General features: G+C 26.9%; 1 protein-coding gene across 4 annotated transcripts in view; it reads left to right on the top strand.

Annotated features, from left to right (window-relative positions):
• LOC107449521 (ectonucleoside triphosphate diphosphohydrolase 1) overlaps positions 1 to 10,307 on the top strand; it is a 30,479-nt gene extending 20,172 nt beyond the window's left edge. For 2 of the 4 annotated variants that reach the window (XM_016065075.5, XM_016065074.5), the window contains 5 exons: positions 2,220 to 2,357; positions 3,351 to 3,497; positions 3,570 to 3,674; positions 6,541 to 6,678; positions 9,232 to 9,601. In XM_016065075.5, the coding sequence (XP_015920561.1) occupies positions 2,220 to 2,357; positions 3,351 to 3,497; positions 3,570 to 3,674; positions 6,541 to 6,678; positions 9,232 to 9,450 (747 nt within the window). In that variant the 3' untranslated portion in view covers positions 9,451 to 9,601. Of the gene's footprint in view, positions 1 to 2,219; positions 2,358 to 3,350; positions 3,498 to 3,569; positions 3,675 to 6,540; positions 6,679 to 9,231 lie in introns of all 4 variants that reach the window. The other 2 variants (XM_016065072.5, XM_016065073.5) reach the window with 2 other exon arrangements.
• Positions 10,308 to 20,436: the final 10,129 nt, after the last annotated feature.

Raw genomic sequence — 20,436 nt, 5'->3', positions numbered from 1 at the left:
CATTAAAAATATCTAGAATAGAAAACAGAAATCAAATTCAATATTTGCATATAAGAAAGAATTTTAATTTTTATAAATTTTAAAACTACCAAATCTTTAGAAATTTTGTTTTTACTTTCAGAAATTGTTGTAATGAATATAATTGTTAAACAAAGTTGATAAATATTATAGCTTTTGTTTAAAGAATAAGTAAATAAGTAGAAAATTCTATTCATATTCGAGAAACCTTATAAAATCCATGAAATTGAATTTTTTATTTAATTTAATGGATTATTTAATTAAAAAATTTGTTTTAAAATTTTGCATTTTTTTAATTTGTGATATAGATAGGCATATTGAATCCACCCATATTCAGAAACTGAGCAAGAAAGTTTTATTTTTGAATTTACTGATATGATGAACTAAATGTTTATATGTTAAAATTCATGAAATTTTTTTTTTTTAAAATTCAAAATCAAAATAATATATGTCCAGAACTTCTTTAATGCATACTATATTTCAATTAAATAATGCGTAATTTTTATAATTTAAAACTTAAATATCAAAAAATTTAAATTTTGTGCTATTATGTTTGGTTTAATCATCTCAAAAAGTTATTTAAATTATTTAAAAAAAAAATCCAATGTACACATATGGTTGACAAAAATATTGCTTTTCAAATTTAAAAGAAATGGATTAAGGTATTTTTCAAATAAAAAACAATTGGATTTTGTTATATTATGTACCTTTTTAAACTATTTAATCTGCAATGTACTCTACTGTCATTTTTCGTCTCAAACCAAACTAAACTATATAATATAAACAAGGAACATCATCCTAGGATTATTAGTCTTGGGCGTTGTGCATAAAAAGGGATATAACACTGCTTTTTGTCTTTTCATTTTTACTTTTTCTTCTCTTCATCTCACTCTTTATTATTTTATTTCATGTCTGTATTAAAGTTAAAATGCATCAAATTTATCAACAAGACATCAAAGATAGTTGGAATTTGTTACATAAGCAAAACTATTTCCTAAGGGGAAAAAAGTGATTCCCCCAAAAGTCCGAATTCATAAGACCAATAGTTTTCTCTCCACCCATGGCTTATCATAGGGGTGCACAACCTATTTGAGTGAAGAGCCGCATGCATAACAGATTAATTTATGAAGGGCCGCATGTCCAAGTATTAGACATGTTAACAGAAATTATAGGTAGTGATTGTGATATAAATCTAAATATTTTTAAATGTTTAAAAATAAAGAAAAAACAATATAGATAAATTGAAATAAATAAAAATAATGGTCATGGTTCTTTTATTACCTTACAAAATACAAGAGTCCATTATAATATAAATTTTAACATTAAAATACTTTAATGGTCATCGAATTAAATTTTAATAAAATAAATATTCTATTAGGTAAAACAAATCCAAGTTAAATATTTTAATGTATCAAAAGTTTATAGGGTTTTAAATGATTTAAATTGAAACAAAATTCTTTAAGTGCAAAATAAGATTCAACATTTAGCAGATAATACACTTCAATTTTGAAACATTTAGTTCTTAACTTAGTTCTTAATTTTAGTTCTTACTTTCTTAAACCTTTTTTTAGAACCTTTTGATCTAAACAATTCCCTTGCAATACTCCAGGTATTTAGGCCGCATATCATTGCTGATTCTTAAAAAATAGATAATGCTTGTTCCATTACTACTAGAATAATCTCTCACTCAATGAGTTTTGAAAAAATGCAATTGAGTGTTTACAAATGCAAAGAGTAAACCCTCTAGGAAATTGCTCTGCTTGAAGATTTGGGGGAAAAAGGTAGTTGTTAAAGGATATTGAAATATCAAATTTAAAAATTTAAAAAAATTAATTAAAAAGATTTTGAAAACAAATTTTTTTTAAGGAAAACTTTTAAAAGAATTTCAGAAAAAGTAAAGATTTATTTCAAAATTTTCATAACAAATACTTTTACTTTTCCCAAAAAAGTAATGAAAAAACGAATAAAGGTACTGAAATTAAAAAGTAATGAAGTACAACTAAAAGTAATAAAATAAAAATACATACTTTTCACTTTTGCTTTCATTACTTATAACAAAAGTAAAAGTATTCCCATGTATGGTGCTGGTAAGAATGTTCTAAAGCCTAGTTTTTGATAAGCTTTCTAATTTTATTGATTGATATTTATTTTAAACATCTAAAAATATTGATATTTCTGACATGCATTGTATATGTTTTCAGGAAATTGAAACACCTACTCTTAATGATCCTTGTTTACCTGCAGGATATGTTGAGAAGATAGATGTTCAGTCTTTTGCTCAAAAACCTTGTATACAAAGCCAAAAGTTTAACAAGTGGATTCAAAATCATTCAATTACTGTAAATTTTTTTTCTAGATATTTATATCTTCTAATAACCAAATAATAAAGATAAATAAAAAAATAGTTAATTTATTTTTAGTTATTTTAAATTAATTTGATCATCTCTGTTTCACTTTGATAATAAAGAAAGCCATAATTATTTGAAAAAAACCATGTTTTAAAAATATGTAAATAAATTAATGTTCTAATAAGAATTAATAAACATAGGTCCAAGTAAACTTGACAGTTTGAGAAAATATTTAAGTAATTAGTAAGCACTTATTGTTCCTCTCTGCATTAAGTTTTTACCTCTTGTAAGCTAGTTGTTGGGTACAATCATAATAGGTTGATTATTTTTAAGTACTATTAAGGCTTTTTGAAAAAACACATACATAGATTTTGTTTTTGAAGCACGAAAATTGTCTATCACTTATAAACTGAAATTTTCAAGTGAATTTTGGAACATTTAGGACATTTCTTTAAAATTATATTTAGTGGGCTTGGTGTTTAAATCATCAAAATATGAAGCAAAACGTTAAACATACTGATTTGCCAGTGCAGCTAAATATTGCAAATTACTATAAGATTCTTTGAATTGATCCGAATTGACTGACCAAATTCTCTATGCTGAGTTAAGAGTAAAATGAATGCAATGTTTTAGTTTGTTAGCATATTAACATCTCACTAGAGCGACAGTAATCTGAGTTAGGTTTGATTTTTATACTTATACTTGTTACTTAATGTGTATGAAAAAAAATGAACCTCACTAAATATGAAAACATAAAAATTGATAATGTGTGTTACACAATTATAACAAGTTTTAACTCATTTTTCTCATGATCAGTTTTAATTTTTATTATTATCTTGAAAAAGTACATTTCAGTTATTTTTATTCTATTGGAGAGCATGTCTAAATCACAATTAAAAAATTTATTTTAAACTTAACTTTTCAGTAGTTGACCAATAGTTGATCGCATTAAGATACTTATACTTTTTATTTCATTATTTTCAGGGTGAATTGCTTGTTAGAGGAGCAAGTGATTATAAACAATGCCGAAAAAATATTTTGAATCTTGCAAACCAGACCTTTTGTGAAATGTCTGGCTTCAAATATTGTTTTCCTAATACTAATTTAAGAGGATTGAACATGAATTTTACTGTAAGAGTTTTCATATACTTACTTTTATACATTTTTATTTATCAGAGGGTCATAACAAAATTTCTTTTTCAGGCTTTTTCTGGATTCTATTATGTTGTTCATTTTTTGAATGGCACAAACTCATTGGATGAGTTTGTTAATTCCACTCAAACTTGGTGTACCTTGACTTGGGAAGAGGTGAGCTGAGACTATTATATTTTTACCATTTTATAATATTTATGTTAATGTATTATATTGACATTATAGTATGAAAATTATTTCATATTTAGTTAATTACTTTCCCAATTTATTTTCTATCCTCATAATAAGTTGCTCAACTATTATTTTTATTTCTAGTTTTAAATAATTCAGTATCACACCTTCTCTTATTATTGAAGTGTTTTATTACATACTGCTATTCAAAGACTTTGTATTACTCGACCAACTACACTGGTGAAAACAATGGGATACCTGCAAGTGACGTAGTGTGTGTATTTCGAGTCTGATTGGTTGCAAAAACGTGGCATTGTTTATGTTAGCAACTGTTCTTTTCATCTTATTTCGAGTTAACTTACCCCGTCAAGTATCAACTCTCTTAAGAGATACATGTTATAATCCTTCACAAAGGTTCTTTCACAATGATTTTAATTCTTTCACGACATATTTCTAACTTAACATAAAGATGGGCACGATGCCATGTAGAATATAAACAAACTAACTATGCATCGATGTTGCCAGGTACGCAAAACGAAAATATATCAATTGTTACAATAAAATACATAAACAAATGATAAATCTAAGAACGAATTAATATTTCAACAAATTCAATGTGCGATACTACATTGTATTTAATTAACTTCACGTTAATTAACATTCTAACTTATGTGGAAAAAATTTTGCTGAATTTTCCCCACCATCTTGTTTATAGAGGAATGGTGCTGACGTCATAGGTCACATGTGTGGGAATAGATTGTCTTCTTCTCGAAGTGCAAGTACCCAATTGAAAAACAAATGCTTTTTTTTTTTGCTTTAAAAAGAACTACAAAAGTAAATAAAACCAAACTTGGGCAAAACATCATCCGATATAGCATATATATATAAGAACAATATATGAAAAAACAGAAGTAGTCAAAACCTGTATATTAAATAAGGAAACTCAACTAAAACGTGATGCACAGCTCTCACTTAGACTTGGCCAGCACAGTAACTGAACGACACCCTATCATTGATGGCTGTCAGAGCTGTTCTTTACGCTAGAATTGAGAGTTCAAGGGCATACCCTACATAGGATTTCTCTTTGGTAGGATTAAGGTCATGGGACATTGCAGGCCATTCCAACTGTTGAAAATTCTCTGATTGGAGGTATTGGTTCATCAACTGGGCTCTGCATGGAGAGGTGTTATTATCCATAAAGATGAAAATTACTCCATATGCTCCTTGAAAAAGTTTCAAATAGGGTGTAAGGATGCCTGTACTGCTGATAGGTTAGAGTGCCTCTATCGAATGCATGATGGTCCGTATGTCAGCCTGTCATGATAGACCATGAGACTACTTAGATCCTAGTGGTCTTATTGACAATGAGAGAGAGCCTATACCGATTCCCAGGTCCTTTCCTGATGAAAACAGGTCTCGCGTCACTGAAGAGAACTTACCACCCCAATCATCCTCTGCCCAAGACAGGCATTGTTGGTACCTTGCTAGATGTTCCTTTTTGTAGTTCACAGTCAATGGGATGCAGACTACAGGGCGTCTGACTTCCCACATTAAGTCTCTCGGCGACTGTTTTTCATGAAATGGATGTTCCTGTTGTATTACAGTTTGCGAGACAATTGTGTTGCTATTACAGACCTATTCTTTTTGGTTAGAAGTCTCAAATAACTATCTTGAGCCAGCATTGTTGCTTTCTTGTTATTTGGACCAAGAAATAAAAAATTTACTATGATAGAGCTAAGCTACAATCTTTGGCAAGCAAATGAGATAACTACACAAATGTGATCACAGCGTCACAGGCCACTTCCTGGAAGAGATGTCTGCAAAGAGTTTAGCTATCATCTGATACCTTATTTTCATATTGGCGTTACTTATTTTGTTCTTTTTTTAAAAAAAAATATGTTCCCCCCTTTAATGGGTTTTACTAGTTTACCCCATTGAAGTAGAGTGACAAAATAAGAAAGGTTATGATGAAAAGACCAATTATCTAGCAGGTGCAAAGCTTCTTTTCCGTTCATGTTTTACCCAGAAAAGAAAATACTTACATTTTTTTTGTAAAATACTGCATCTTTTGTAACTTGCAATGTAAGGTAAATGAGTAAACCACACTTTTTATAGCTATAAGGAAATTTTTGAAATTTTGTTTTTGTATAAAAAAAGGAATTCCTGCAACAGGCTACTGTGATCCAGAGAAGTCATTCGACTCCACAATTTCATGATTACAGATAATGGCTCCACGATTTCAGGTTAAAAGATTCAGACTGATCAAAACTACATAATTTTATGACCAATATGATTGTAGTAATTTAGTCAGTTTTGTGCATTCTCAGTGTTTTGTGCATTTTTGTGTCAGTTTTGTGCATTTTTTACTTCTCAGATAAGTTAATGCTCATCAGTCTGAAGCTGGGTGGGCAAACTACTGAACTTTTTTTTAAGTCCTATATTGAGGAAAATTTTAAAAGTACAAAAATTTGTTTATAAACACAAGAAGTAAATTTTTTAAAAATGTACTAAATTAATATGATTTTGATCTCATTTGAGGAGTCAGAGAGCAATGCTGTGGTGCTAGGCAGATCTTTAAAGGCTCTATGAACAGTTTCAGATTTCCAAATAGTTTTTACACCTCCACTTATTTTTCGTATTGTTTGACCTTTTGCTTTTTATTTTTTAGTCCTATTTTTTCTCATTATTTTTAACTTGTTAACCATTTTAACAGAAATGTTCTTCACTTTGGAAATTAGAGTACAAAGTATTAAATGAAATCATAGATTATCCTGATGAGTATTTATTTTCTAGTATTAATTATGCTTTAAATAAAGGTTTTTTTCCCATCTAAATAATATTTTTTATTTAGATACAACATACTGTACCGGAATCTGAGTTAAAACATGTACTACAATATTGCTTTGCTGCTATTTATATCACTGAGCTTCTGACAAATAAATATGGTTTTGATTCATTGACTTGGAAAACTATTCAGTTTACCAAACAGGTATGTATGAAATTTTCTTCTGCTGATGCCAAATTTTAGTTCCAATATATATATAGAAATAGTAGGTAAAAAGAGTAAAGAAATAATGAATAGCTAAAACTGGCTAAGGTAGATTTTTTATGATATTTTTTTTTTTGGTATGAAAAAAAGAGCATTTCAAAAAATAAATATCTGAAGATTTCCGAAGTTATTTTACTGAAATTTCATTCTCAGTAATAAATTATCTTATATTTTTGGCAACTGATTCATTCCTTATATCTCTTAGTATTTTAACCTTCACCTTAAAAGATGATTTGCCTTCTTTAAGCAAATAGTCTCATATTCTCAAATTATCTCGGTGACCTTTTCTTATTTTTTAAAATTGTTTTTCATTAGACTTAATTTATAAGTCCGTTTGATTTCTTTACCTGGTGTATGTAATATTGCATAATGTTTGATAGCCAATTCTAGCTCTAACCATTATAGCCTATTTATGTTCAACTTTATTGCAACAACTAATATTGCAGTAATAGAAAAAGTGCCTTTAAAGAAAATGAAATAGTAGTTCATTTTGAGTGTGAGGCATTAATCTGTGTCAGCTACCACTTGAATTTTTAAAAAAAAATTAAGCTATACAATTTCTGATCTGAGTGAAAGATTTTTATATCACGATAGATATGGTCACATATGTCTTACTTTCTAAGATAATTACTTACAGGGAAATGTTTACATTTTTATTTATTTTGATCTTCTTAAGCAAAGTTTCTAAAAAAAAGATACTGGCCAATGATGCATTTATTTTTCGATACTTGTTTCTAATTTTTATAATTGTTAAATAAAAAATCAGATTCTTTATTAAATATTAGAGAGACAGAATCGTTTCTTTTTTCCATTTTTTTTTATCAAGTCTAATATATTATACAATATTTTGTTTTGTTAAATCATATTTTATTTTCTCTTAAAATCTTTTTGCATTCAAAAAATTGCTATTAAATTCTTTATAAATAACAAGTAATGTAAAGAATTCTGTTTTCAAGTAGCAATTTTAATTTTTCTTTAAATATCCTAAAGAATCAAACGCAGTCTTTTATGATAATAATAAGAGTCAAAATTAAATTTATTTATAAAGTTAGCAATAAACTTTAAGAATTAAGATATTCATATACTTAAAAGTTGAAAGATAATATGCATATTTCAGCTATGAATTTTTTTTTTACCTTAAATTTTTTTTAGAAGTTTAATGGTAATTTTTCATATATATATATATATATATATATATATATATATATATATATATATATATATATATATATATATATTTACTTTTTTTTTAAAATTTTGTCTCATATTTTTAAGTCAATTTTTGTTATATTACTGCAATAGAACTTATAAAATACTTAGTTAGAAAAAAAATTCACGTAATTTTTATAATCTTGAATAATTATGTATTTGAAAATGTATGTGGGATCTAATGAATTGGTACTACAACCTGTGGTCTTAAATTCGACATTGCATATCCAAGGTAAAGAAACTAAATGGTGTTAAAAGCAATGTTCATTGCAAAAACTAAAGATCACTTCAGGTTAATGAAACCCATGTTTACTTATAAAAAAGGAACACTTGATGAAAAGACTAATAAAGAAGTTTAGTATTTCATATTTTTATATTCTTTTTGTTAAGAACTAAATCTTGTTTGAAACAGGGATTCCACAGTCCTTAAAGGTCCTTAAAAACTGCTTAATTTTTACTTCGGAAAATAAGAGCCCTTAAAAGTACTTTACCAAGGTTTTTAAAAGTCCTTAATTTTTCAGTATCGCTATACTTGATAGGAACGATTTTTACAAAAATATTTTTTCTTAAATCTTTTATCACCTAGAATCTTTCTTTTCCATCCATCATCCATCTTTCTTTTATCACCTAGAATGAAACCATGCATTGAGGATACAGCATTTTAGAAGGCTTGGCATAACTGAATATTTAGCAAGATTGGCCCACAACTGAATATGTGATGCATGTCTAGCAGCAAAATATAAAAACTTGTTTTAATAATTTTTTCAATGTTTTCCCAAATTTCTTTATTTATTACTCATTTATTTATTACTGTATGAAAAAATTTGCAAATCTTAATTTCTGCACTTAATTTTATTACTCAATTTCAAAGAAATCATTAAAAATGGAATACAGATTAGTTTCATAGATGTTAACATTTAACAATCTGAAAATAATTTTAAAAAAAACCCAACCCGGGTTTGTAAAAACTGCCTGGTCTTGCTTTGGCGAATCCTGTTAATTATTACAATTATATTAGTACTAGCATCATAATAAAATTGTTTTAATTATTTTTTATTTATTGATATTTTTTAAGAAAGGTAAATAATTGGCACTGTTCACTGGTATTATATTCAATGATAAACAATTATACTATTTTTAAGGTCCTTAATTTTTTGAAAAATTTTTTGATTTTTTTTTCAAAGAAGTCCTTAATTTTTGCTTTGTTTAAAGAGTGGGAACCCTGTAAAATGGTTTTATTGATTTGTTAATAGAAGAATTGTAACAGCCAATTTCTGTTTACAGATTGAACAGGCAGATATTGGATGGACTTTAGGATACATGATTAATGCTACAAATGCTATTCCTGAAGAAAAGCCTTCTCCACCTGTAATATCTTTATCTATTTTTGCACCTTTAGCTGTGTTGAGCATTGCTTTGATTGTCATCGCAATTATCATCATTAAGAAACATGGAGATATGAATATCTTTAAGAAAAGTCACACCAGACTCTTAGATGTATAATTTAGTTAAATTAATATTTCTATATTATTCCAAAATATTTAATGTTTTTGTTCCACAGCTAATAAATATATAATTAATCTTTTACGCTAAATGCTATATATTTTTTATTAACTCAAAATAAAGTTTAAACGTTGGCTTTATGTTTCATGCACGGATATAGTTATGAAAATAAAATAATTTTTTCCCCTTAACTTTTATATTTTTTTAAAAAAAATATTATATTAATGCTTTTTCACTAAGAAAAATGATTCAAATATCAAAAAATAATTAGATCTCAAGCTAAAGTTTTAACACAAAAACATTCCCAATAATCTCAATTTTGCATAATATTGTATGTACAGTGTGCCAATAAAAAAGACTACTCTGAATAGCTTTTGATCAAATGATCGGAACTTCATATTCTAGGACTCAATCTCAATGGCTCGGGGGATGATTTGAAATATGCTAATTAATTAGTGCAGACGATATTTAAGTTACGAAATCAGACACAAAAACGTGCTTCCTCTGAATAAACATACCTTTTTTTGAGGGGTTCTGATTTCTGGCCGAAAAAATATCGAGGGTAGCTGCAATCTGGGAAATATGGTCCCAATAGTTTGATTAGGAGAGCACTTCAAATTTGACATCTTAATGCTAATTTTACTTTTTTTCTTATTTCGCTATATCTCGAGAATTTTTTAAGCAAATTTAAGACTTTTTGCTTACAATTATAAAATTCGTTTTTCAAAAAATAATTCCATGCAAAAAATAACTTATAGAAAATATTAATTATTTTATTTAATAATGTTCGACAAAATTTTGAATTGTAAGGTACAAAATTTTTTTCATCATTTTAAAGAATATAATTTTACATGGCAAAATGCTAAATTTGAGTGAAATCGGTTAAATAGTTCCTGAGAAATTGAATGTAAAAAAAGTCAGTTATTTAAAATTCGATTTCTCAGGAACTATGTGACCGATTTTGCTCAAATTTTATATTTTGCTTTGCAAAATTATATTTTTTTAAATAATGCAAAAATGTGTTAAAATTTTTTTTTTGCATGTAATTATTCTTGGATAAACAAATTTTATAATTGTGTTGAAATATTTTTCAATTCACTTAAAAAGTTCTGGAGATATAGCGAAATTTGCAAAAAGTGAAATTAACATTAAGGGGTCCAAACTTTGAAGTGCTCTCCTGATCAAACTATTTGGACCATATTTCCGAGATTTCGGTTGCCCCCTATATTTTGGGAATCAGAAATCCGAATCGGTTGAAGAGAAGGTATGTTTATTCAGAGAAAGTATGTTTTTGTGTCTGATTTCGTAACTTAAAATATCGTCTGCATTAATTAGCATATTTGAGGTCACCTCCTTTAATCATTAAGATCGAGTTCTAGAACATGAAGATCCGATCATTAGATCAAAAGTTATTCAGGATGGTCCTCTTTTTTTTATAATGTATAAATGGAGTACATTATCAAATATTGAAAAATTAGGAATTATCACAAATGCTTTTTCTTTGAAAGAACTTTAATTATTTTGTTAATTTTTAATCCTATACAACATTTAAGTATCAAAGAATAACATGCCATTTTCTAACAGATATTTTATCTGTCAAAAGAACGTGTAAAAAATTTCATTAAGGCTACTGTCTTCTAATTTTAAGTGATATAATTACAGTGTCTTTCTAATGTGTTTTAAATGGTTTTCTTTCTTTTTTTTACATTTTTCTGTAAGAAATTTACTGATGTGACTTATGCTTTAACGTTAGGAAAACCAAATTTTGAATAAGACAAATAAATATCACCCATCTCTATAGTAATTTAGTTTATATATTATAATATTTTTAGTTATTTTTCAATAAGTTAGTTGAAAAAAGCTGTGTAATTGTTGTTGTGTAAAAGTTGGTGCTTACAATTAATTCATGACACTGTTGGTTTATTTTGTTAAATTCTATAACTTAATTTTTTTATTTGTTTATTGCTTTTTAATTTAATTTACTTTATGAATATCTTGTTTTCACATTTATGGTTCTTAGTCTTGCAAAGTTTTTGAATGATCAGTTTGTTGTTGATTTTTTTCGTCTTGGACACCTGGCAATTATTTTGACAAATGTACCTTTCTTATTTTTTTTTATATATTCATCCTTTACTGTGATTTGGTGAGTTTAATGAATCTCTATCTATTAAATGCTAGTTTCACTGCTTGTTAAAGGATTAGAGAGATTCTTTACTCAGTTTTAGAAATGCTCTACTATTGAATGCATTTCTGTTTTTAAGAAACAGTAATCACGAATTGTATCTAACTCTATTACATTGTTATTGAACTTCTTGACATTCTAGGGTAAGGGTCTTTAACTAAAAGCTTAAATTTGGGAATTCAGAAATTTTAAAGAAGGAAAACTATTTGAACATATGTTTTGCTGAATTTTTTCTGTTACACAAACTTCCACAAAAAGGAAACATTTCAAGATATTATTTTAATGTTTTTTTAAATGTTTGAAAATATTCTGTGTCTATAAAATGTAATCAGTTGGTCAAAGATTAAAGACCTTTACCACAGTCTTGTTAGTCACAAGTATTTACAGTTTTCTTGTTAATTTGCTTGCAAAACTAATTCTTAACACCAACTGTTATTTTTTCTCTTATGTAATTTAAGTTTTAGTTGTTTTGGTTAAGACATTTTTAATATTTTTGACGTATTTCATGGAGGAAAAAGACATTTGCCCTGAGTTCATAGTTTTTGCTTATGACCTGGGCTAAATTGAAAGAAAGCTAATTGTGATAGTTTTTTCTTATTTTTATCTTTAAAAGTGGCATATGCCTTAATGTTATGTGGAAATATTGTATTTTTTTATTTCATGTTAATAAAATATTTAAATTCGTTTTTTTTTTTGTTACTTTTAATTGCTATCTTACATCTTAAAGATTGTTTGCTTTATTTGAAAAATGAATAAAGTTTAAAATTTATCTAAAGACATTTTTACAAAGCATTTTAAAGATAGTTTGTTTTATTTGAAGAAGGAATAACATTTTAAAATTTGTATAAAGCTATTTTTACTAATATCACCCAAACATGATTTAGCACCTGGCCTTGCTTTTTAATCTTCTGATCTGTTAAATGTTATGGTTGGAACACCACCTAACTTTGACCTAAGTCAGACAATGTGCAGAGCTCCTGAAAACTTTCACTAGAACGACAGGAGTTTCAGCAATGGAAAATTTAACATGTTCCTTGCTGTGTATATATGCTGGTGTTTTAGTCAATAACCAACCAGAAAGGATCAAACTTAAATTTTCTAACTCTACTCTAGAAGTGGGAGATGCCTTAACTATTTGGAGCATTTCTGTAAGTATCTTCTTTCTATTGATTTTTATACTATCTATATATATTAAAAATTTTGTAAGAACTTCTTTTTAATACAGTACAAAACCCGTTATCCGGAAATCAGAAAACCGGAAAACCAAAAAACCGGAACGAAATTCGATAAATTTTCCCGCTATTTTTTTAAAAAGGTGTTTTTTTCTTCATAAGATTTTAGGATTTTTCTTTCTTTTTTGAAAGATGTTTACCTTACCATCAGTTTAGAAATAATCATTAGTGTATTACTTCATCGTTTTTTCTTTTTAAAATAATTTCCGAATATATATATTTTTTTTAGTTGGGTTTAACGATAAAAAAAACGGCTTTTTGTAGCGATTCAGAAAACCGGAAAAATCAGTTATCTGGAATAGCGATGGTCCCTATCGTTCCGGATAATCGGTTCTCTACTGTACTTTATTTTCAAAACTAGTTTAAGTTTTTATTCCGAATGACTGTTATTTGTTTTTGCTGTAGCAAGTTTAATATTTTAAATTATAAAAATTTTGTTTGTTTTAACAGAGATAAAATAAATGTAAATAATCTTTCTTTATTGCTTACATATGTTGCGAAAGGATAATGTTTACCCGAAATTTGTGTATTCAAACTACTAATGTCATAACTCCATTTTCTCTCAATTGTGCTCATTGAGTAAAATTTTTAATTTATTTCTTTATAAATTTTATATTTTTTAAATTAAATAAACATTTTATTAAATTTAATATATCTTTATTTTTTAAGGAAGTTCCAACCATTTTTTACTATTTCATGGGAATTCTCTTTTTGAGTTGTTTGAAGATAGCAAGAATATTATATGATGGTATGTAAACATTCTGTAGCCACTTTGGAAAATTTAATGAAAGTATTTTTTTATTTATCAATTGATCTTATTTTTATTACAAATTCTTTCAAATAACATATCAAATAATTGGATGGTATTGATGTTTAATAAATATCAAAAAGCTCTTGCAGTATGTATCACTAATTCCATACCATCTCATCTATAAAACAGCTAATATTAGCTATAAGATTGAAATTTTCCTCTTTTATTAGGTGCTCCAAATTCTTATTTTCTTAATGTGCTTTGAAAGATGGTTCTTTTATTTTTTTTTTCTAAACTGCTAAAATATTAATTTAAGATATCCACTTCTGTTTGCTCAATATTTACTCAGTTATTCTCACTCTTTTACTAAATCATTTATGAAGGAAATCTTTTTGGAACAAAAGTAAAATTGGGATGAGAACAAATGAAAATGAATTTCAACTTATGTGGGTTTTAAATCTATAGATTCATTATCAGATAATGATATTTTCCCTTTGCATTACTAGAATACTGATGTTTGTAGCTACATTTTCTAATTCAGGATTAACTTTTTATTTTGGGAGGGGGTTGATATTTTAGAAGCTATTAGACTGGTATTAAATTTAATTACATTTAAAATTGAGCTTCAATATATTTTATCTTTAAACTTTTTCTGAGTTGTAAAATATATGTATAACAATACAATGTGAGTTATATTTCAATTAATGCAGAGTGTTAAATTTTTATACGAGGGTAATTTTTAAAGTAAGAACCGATTGCATATCATGCCATACATTCTCTCAAGTGGAGTTAGTTCAAGGTTAGCAACCCGTGGCAAGTCTCACTATGTCGCCATTAGGTTTCATTATCTATGTCGCCATTGGGCCTCGCTTGTTACCATGTCAATCAGTAATCCCACCGATTGAGAAGTGCGCTCTGTTATGCAGTTTTTTAATGCAAAAAATGTTTGTCCTGCTGAAATTCACCAGCAGCTTGTTGAAGTTTATGGTGAAGGTGTAATGAATGATGAAAATGGTGTAGGCTGTTTAATGAAGGAAAATCAAATGTTTATGATGAAAAATGATCTTAACAGCCTGCTGTCATGAATGAAGATTTGGTACAAAATATTGATGAGGAAATGAGCCGAAACAGGCGCTTCACTTTTGACGAGTTTCATCAGAAATTTCCACAAGTTTCAAGATCAGTAATTTATCCATAGTACCGACAAACTTCACTACAAAAAGTTTGTTCAAGAGAGGTGCCGAAAAAACTGTCAGAAGAACACAAAACAAAGTGAATTGCATATTTTGTGTCCTTTTTGGAGTGCTATCACAAGGATGGTGACAAATTATTGAGTCACATTGTGACCAGTAATGAAACATGGCTTATGGTATTGCACTCCAGAAAATAAACTTCTTTCCAGTGACTGGCATCATTAGTAATGGCAATAGATGCTGAAATGTACTATGAAACATTATTAAAGCTTAGACATGTCATTTTAAAGGCGCTCATGGTGTTGTTCTCTAGCGGTGTCTTTCCACTTCATGCAATGCTCAGCCTCACATTGCGTCAAGAACAAAGATGCAATTGAACAATTTTCGTTAAGAAGAACAGGATCGTCCGCCATATAGCCTTGACTTAGCACCATCAGACTTTCTTCTGTTTCCAAAAATTAGGGGAAAGTGCTGGGAAAAAGTTGACATGTTGAAAGAAACTGTTACTAACTGGTTTAATGGTCAGATAGCAGAGTTCTTTGATGTTGGGATCCAAAGGCTGGTGACATGACTTGACAAATGTTTCATAAATGTTTCAGTTTGATACAATTTATCTTGTTCCACTACAAAACGGTTCTTACTTAAAAAATGATCCTCGTACAATATTGCAAGAATAGACATCTTCAAAATTTAGATTAAAAAACAAACTTTATTGAGAAAATATTTCAAAATGACTGCCACCTTACAAAAAATTACCATTAAACATAAGGCACAAAGAGGGTAATACTTTCCTTTTTGGTCTCAAAACTTAAACAGAGATTTTTTTAAATTGGGCATAGAATTTGGAAATATGACAACACATATACCATTAGTTATTTTTATTTTGACACTACATTGTACATTTCTTTTCTTTCAAAAGGAAAACATAAAATTGACTACCCCAACAATATATTTAAAACAACCAATACCGTTTTAGCTAAGAGGGAATAAATTCCCTTGAGAGTTAAGGGAATGATGCATTTTAAGTTCTCTTTCATTTCTTATAGAAAGAAGCGGCACTCATTACTAAGTAAAAAAATAGTCTTTTGCATGTATATATTAAAGTAAGAAGCATATTTCAATAATATTTTGTTATAGCAAAATAAGAATTGGTATAGATTTGGGAGAAATCTGCACTTTGTTTAGGAGATTTTTTTTAATCACCAAGTTGAGGAAAAGATGATAATAATCTGGTGTTATTTAGAATGTAGTCATCACGCAGATGTAAATGGAATTATGGGAAAATCTTACGATATACGAGATGAGATATAGGTGAGATTTTATTGGAGGTGAGATTTTATTGCAGGTGGAGATTTGATGTTTTGATTGTGTTTATGGCAGCTTTGTAATTGAGGTGATTAGAGAAATGAGATTATATTGGAGATGAGTATTTGATGTGTCCAGAGGGATTTGACGGATTGCTCAGATGGGAGAAGATTATAATTGACGCAATGAATGTTTTATTGATGTTTTATTTTTCTGCAGGAATTGAATTATTATATTCTGGTTTTAGGATTGAATTTTGTGTGACATTACTTTTCTGCAGAGCTCGTGATTTTTTTGATTTTTTAAAAAAAAAATTTAAAAAATCCCATTTTTTTTATATTTTATTTAAATTGGATTTTTTTGATTTAAATCAGATTTTTTTTATTTTTATTCAAATACACTGTAAGAAATTTAATTTATATGATTAAAAATACTTCAAAAATTTTTACTCAAAATTAAATTAGCATTAAAACTATATTATAACAATATTTTAGGAGCTCTAACTTATTAAAATAATTTTTCGTTCTAATACATAGTTTTAAATGCATGGCAACCATTTTGGAACAAATGCATGATTGAAATTTAAAGACTAGATGAAATAGAGAATTTAAAGAGTACTTCAGGGGTCTGTTTATCTTTTTCTGAGAGGCACCCCTAGTGAAAATTTAGGCATAATTTGTGAAAATAAAAAATTATATTAAAAAACAACGCAAAAATATTATAAAAATATGGATTTATCGTTTCTTACGAGACACAGAAATACAATTTAAAGAAAAAATATTTTGTGAAATTATTCTACTTTTTCCTAAAGTTGAATTTGTGAAGGTACCGCTAAACAGTAGTAAATTTGACTTGGACAGACCCCTGTACTTTAACTATTAAAGCAAAGTTTCAATTAGCAAATCATAATTTTAATTTAAAATTATGATTTCTTCTTTTTCCTCTTGATTTTTAAAATGACAAAATAAATGTAACAGATTGTGTTTATAAATGTAGTCATTCATCAAAAAATGAATATTTAATCTATATATTTTTATATTAAAATATTCATTTTTAATCCTACATCAATAAAATATAATGCAGATTTTAATTCCATGCTTTTTTAATCAAAAGGTAGAATTCTAATTAACATTATTTGCATTTTTTTAAAAAAAAAAATTCATGTTTATTAGTTATTTTCTACAGTTATGCAAGTCTATATTAAGACAGCATTAAATGTGTACTTTATTTTCTACTTTTAATCTCAAGAATCAAAAGATTTTTAAAAATGTAATTTCAAATGTGTTGGAGTTTAACACACACCAAGAAAGAAAATAATTTCGTTAACTAAAATTAATTAATGTAGCAATTTATTCAAAATAAATTTTAAAACTAAGAAAAGAAAATAATAAAAGTATCAATAATTGAAACACTGTTTTTTAACTTTTAAAATCAATATATATTTAAAGAAAAAGCAGTTGATTTAAATCAATGATTTTTTTAAAAAAATCATTTGATTTAAACCATGATTTAAATCAAGCTGATTTAAATCAACAAACCCTGCTTTTCTGCAGACTGATTGTTTTGGTAGGCGCTTTGGTTTTGTGTAGTGATTTTGAATGTTGTTTTTTTGTAAGGATTTTTTAATGTATTTAGGGGTTTTTTCGTGATAGGAGGTGGTGATTAAACTTTTTAATAGTTTTCCGTAGAGTTTGATGCAGAAACTGAAGTTTTGTTTTGATTAGTAGTTTTGTGTGTTTTTCATAATGACCATTTGTGAAATGGTTTGATTGATGATGATGTCTTCAAATAAAATATTTTAAATATTTTTGGACTGCTCTTATGAATAATTATGTGCTTAACTAGAAGATTTCTGGAAATGGATTACTCTCTAGCAGTGAAGTGAGTTTTTTCATATTCATATTTTTGGGGATTTTACATTGCAATCTTTTGTTAATTTTATGCAGATCATTTACAAACCTGTTGTCTAGGGGTAATGATTCGTTACTGATGGTCAATATGTATTTGTCTGGTAAACCCTGCATCAAGTACCGTTATCCAGCATACTCTACACTGTTTCTTAAAATTGATGGTAATACAAGTGAACTAGGGATGTAATATTTGATTCTGGGTGCAGATGCATAACAAAACAGTTGCCTAGGAGCTAGCATTTATAATAGATCTGCAGTTATTTATGAAATGCATGTTTTGTGTTAAAAAATGACCATAAGACAAGTGAATTTCGAATTTATGGTTGCAATAACTGATTTTGTTTTTGGCATGAGACAAAAGCGACACCAATAAGAATGTGCCAAAAGTGGTTGGCATTAAAAGAAATCGCCAAACATGGGTGCAAATGTATGACAAATCTATTCCAATTTTTTTTGTTATGAAGATAGTATAGCAATAAAAAAAGCTTATAAGCTAAAATAATGCTTGTTTGAATACTTTAAAAATTTTCACCAGAATCACTTTCTTATATGAAGTCATAAAGAACTGTTGTAAATAATTAGTTTTAGAACATTTGGTATGCATATTTTTTTTCCAAAAAAACAATAAATTTGTGCAAAAAATCTGTTTTAAAAATCAGATGATGAAAAAGCAATGCAAAAAATATACATAAAACTAATTTGATTTTTATTTTATGTTGAGTTTTTTTATTAACATTTAATGAAAATATAAGTAAAAATTGTAATCAATATAATTTTAATTATTTTTAAAAATCTATGACCAAATATATTTGTATTGAAAGATATGATAGTTTAAAAATTATTATTAAAAAGGCATAATGCATGTGTCATTTGTGCTCCTGCTTTTAAAAATAAAAATACATTTAATTATACTGAATTTAAAATTACTGAAATTAACTACGCTTTATAGATAGATTCTAGTTCAAGATGGATAAGAACAAATTTTAAAGAGCTTATACTATTCCCTTTTGAAATAATAATTAAAAACAAAAATTCCAAATTCTATGCATTTCATTCACATCACCCTCAAAACTATTTTCAATTAGATTTACTAAAAATCGAATATAAAAGCAGAGAAAAAAACTATCACAATCTAGCTTATGGCATCAAAGAGGATTAGAAAATATCAACTAATACTGTGATAAACACTCAACATTTAAATAACTGAAAAAATATAAACTTACAACTTAATACTTAAATACACTTAAAGGTTGAAAATGCAGATATTTTACAAGTTCACAATCTTTTACATAATTTGAAGTTAACTACTATTGTCCTCAGACTTTAATAGTGGCTAAATATGTGTTTAAATGAGACAGATATGCTATAAAAATATGAAATTGAAACCAATTGTGAATTATATGATGTATGGATAGAGAATATGATCGAAAAATGCGTGAATAACATTGGTTGACTTGCATGAAGTGTCAAACAATTATAAATAGGAGGATTGAATGTGCATTTCTAGGCATAGCATATCTATTTAACTATTATACTTAACCATTGTAGTGGATACAAGCTTTATTTCACTTTTCTTTTGAATGAAATAATTCTGCCACTAACTTAATACTACATGAATGCATTCCTATCCAAGAACAATGCCCAGTTAATAAAAAAAATATATTGCAGTTAAATTTAATTTTTAAGATTTATTATTTTAAGTCCTTATTTTTGACTTATTAGTTTATACTTATTTTGAAGTTGTCTTTAACTTGTCTCTTCTTTATATTTTTAATTAAAATAAAGTAGATGTAAATAAAAAAATAATATAAAGTATAATATATAAAAGTTTCATGGCAGTAAGCTATTTGAATTAGTTTTATTCAGACTAGAATAATTATATTCATAGTTTTTAAAACTTTTCAAGCTTAGTCAAGTTTCTTTTTTGTGATTATTGAAAATAAATAAAAATTTTATTATAAATAAAAATAATTAAAATCTAGGAAATAATTAATAAAAATTGAAAATAAATAAAAATTTTATTATTTTCAATTTATGGTATTTAGCTTTTGAAAACATGATTAATTTAAGATTTTATAAAATTTGTTATCAATAATTTAATTAAGTATAATTCTTTTATAATAAAACTCTGTAATAAAATATTCAAACGTAAAATTACATCATACAAAATACTTGCATTGAATATTTCATAATTTTTAATCACAATGATTTTCTTAATTTTTTTAAATTTAATAATTATGAGTGCAATGAAAATATTCTAATGCTTTATCACAGCAAGTCCAGAATACTGAGCCAAACTATTCTCAGAAAATCCTTCTTAATAAATAAAACATATGTTAACTGTTATCTTTTTGAAATACTTTCTATCTAAAAAGCAAAATATAAATTTATCACATAAGGAAAAAGTAACATA

This window comes from Parasteatoda tepidariorum, chromosome 12 (genome assembly GCF_982258835.1).
Source record: "Parasteatoda tepidariorum strain Cologne lab strain chromosome 12, Ptep-v5.0, whole genome shotgun sequence".
In the NCBI taxonomy this organism is placed as follows: domain Eukaryota; kingdom Metazoa; phylum Arthropoda; class Arachnida; order Araneae; family Theridiidae; genus Parasteatoda; species Parasteatoda tepidariorum.
This window is presented reverse-complemented; position numbering and strand designations above follow the sequence as displayed.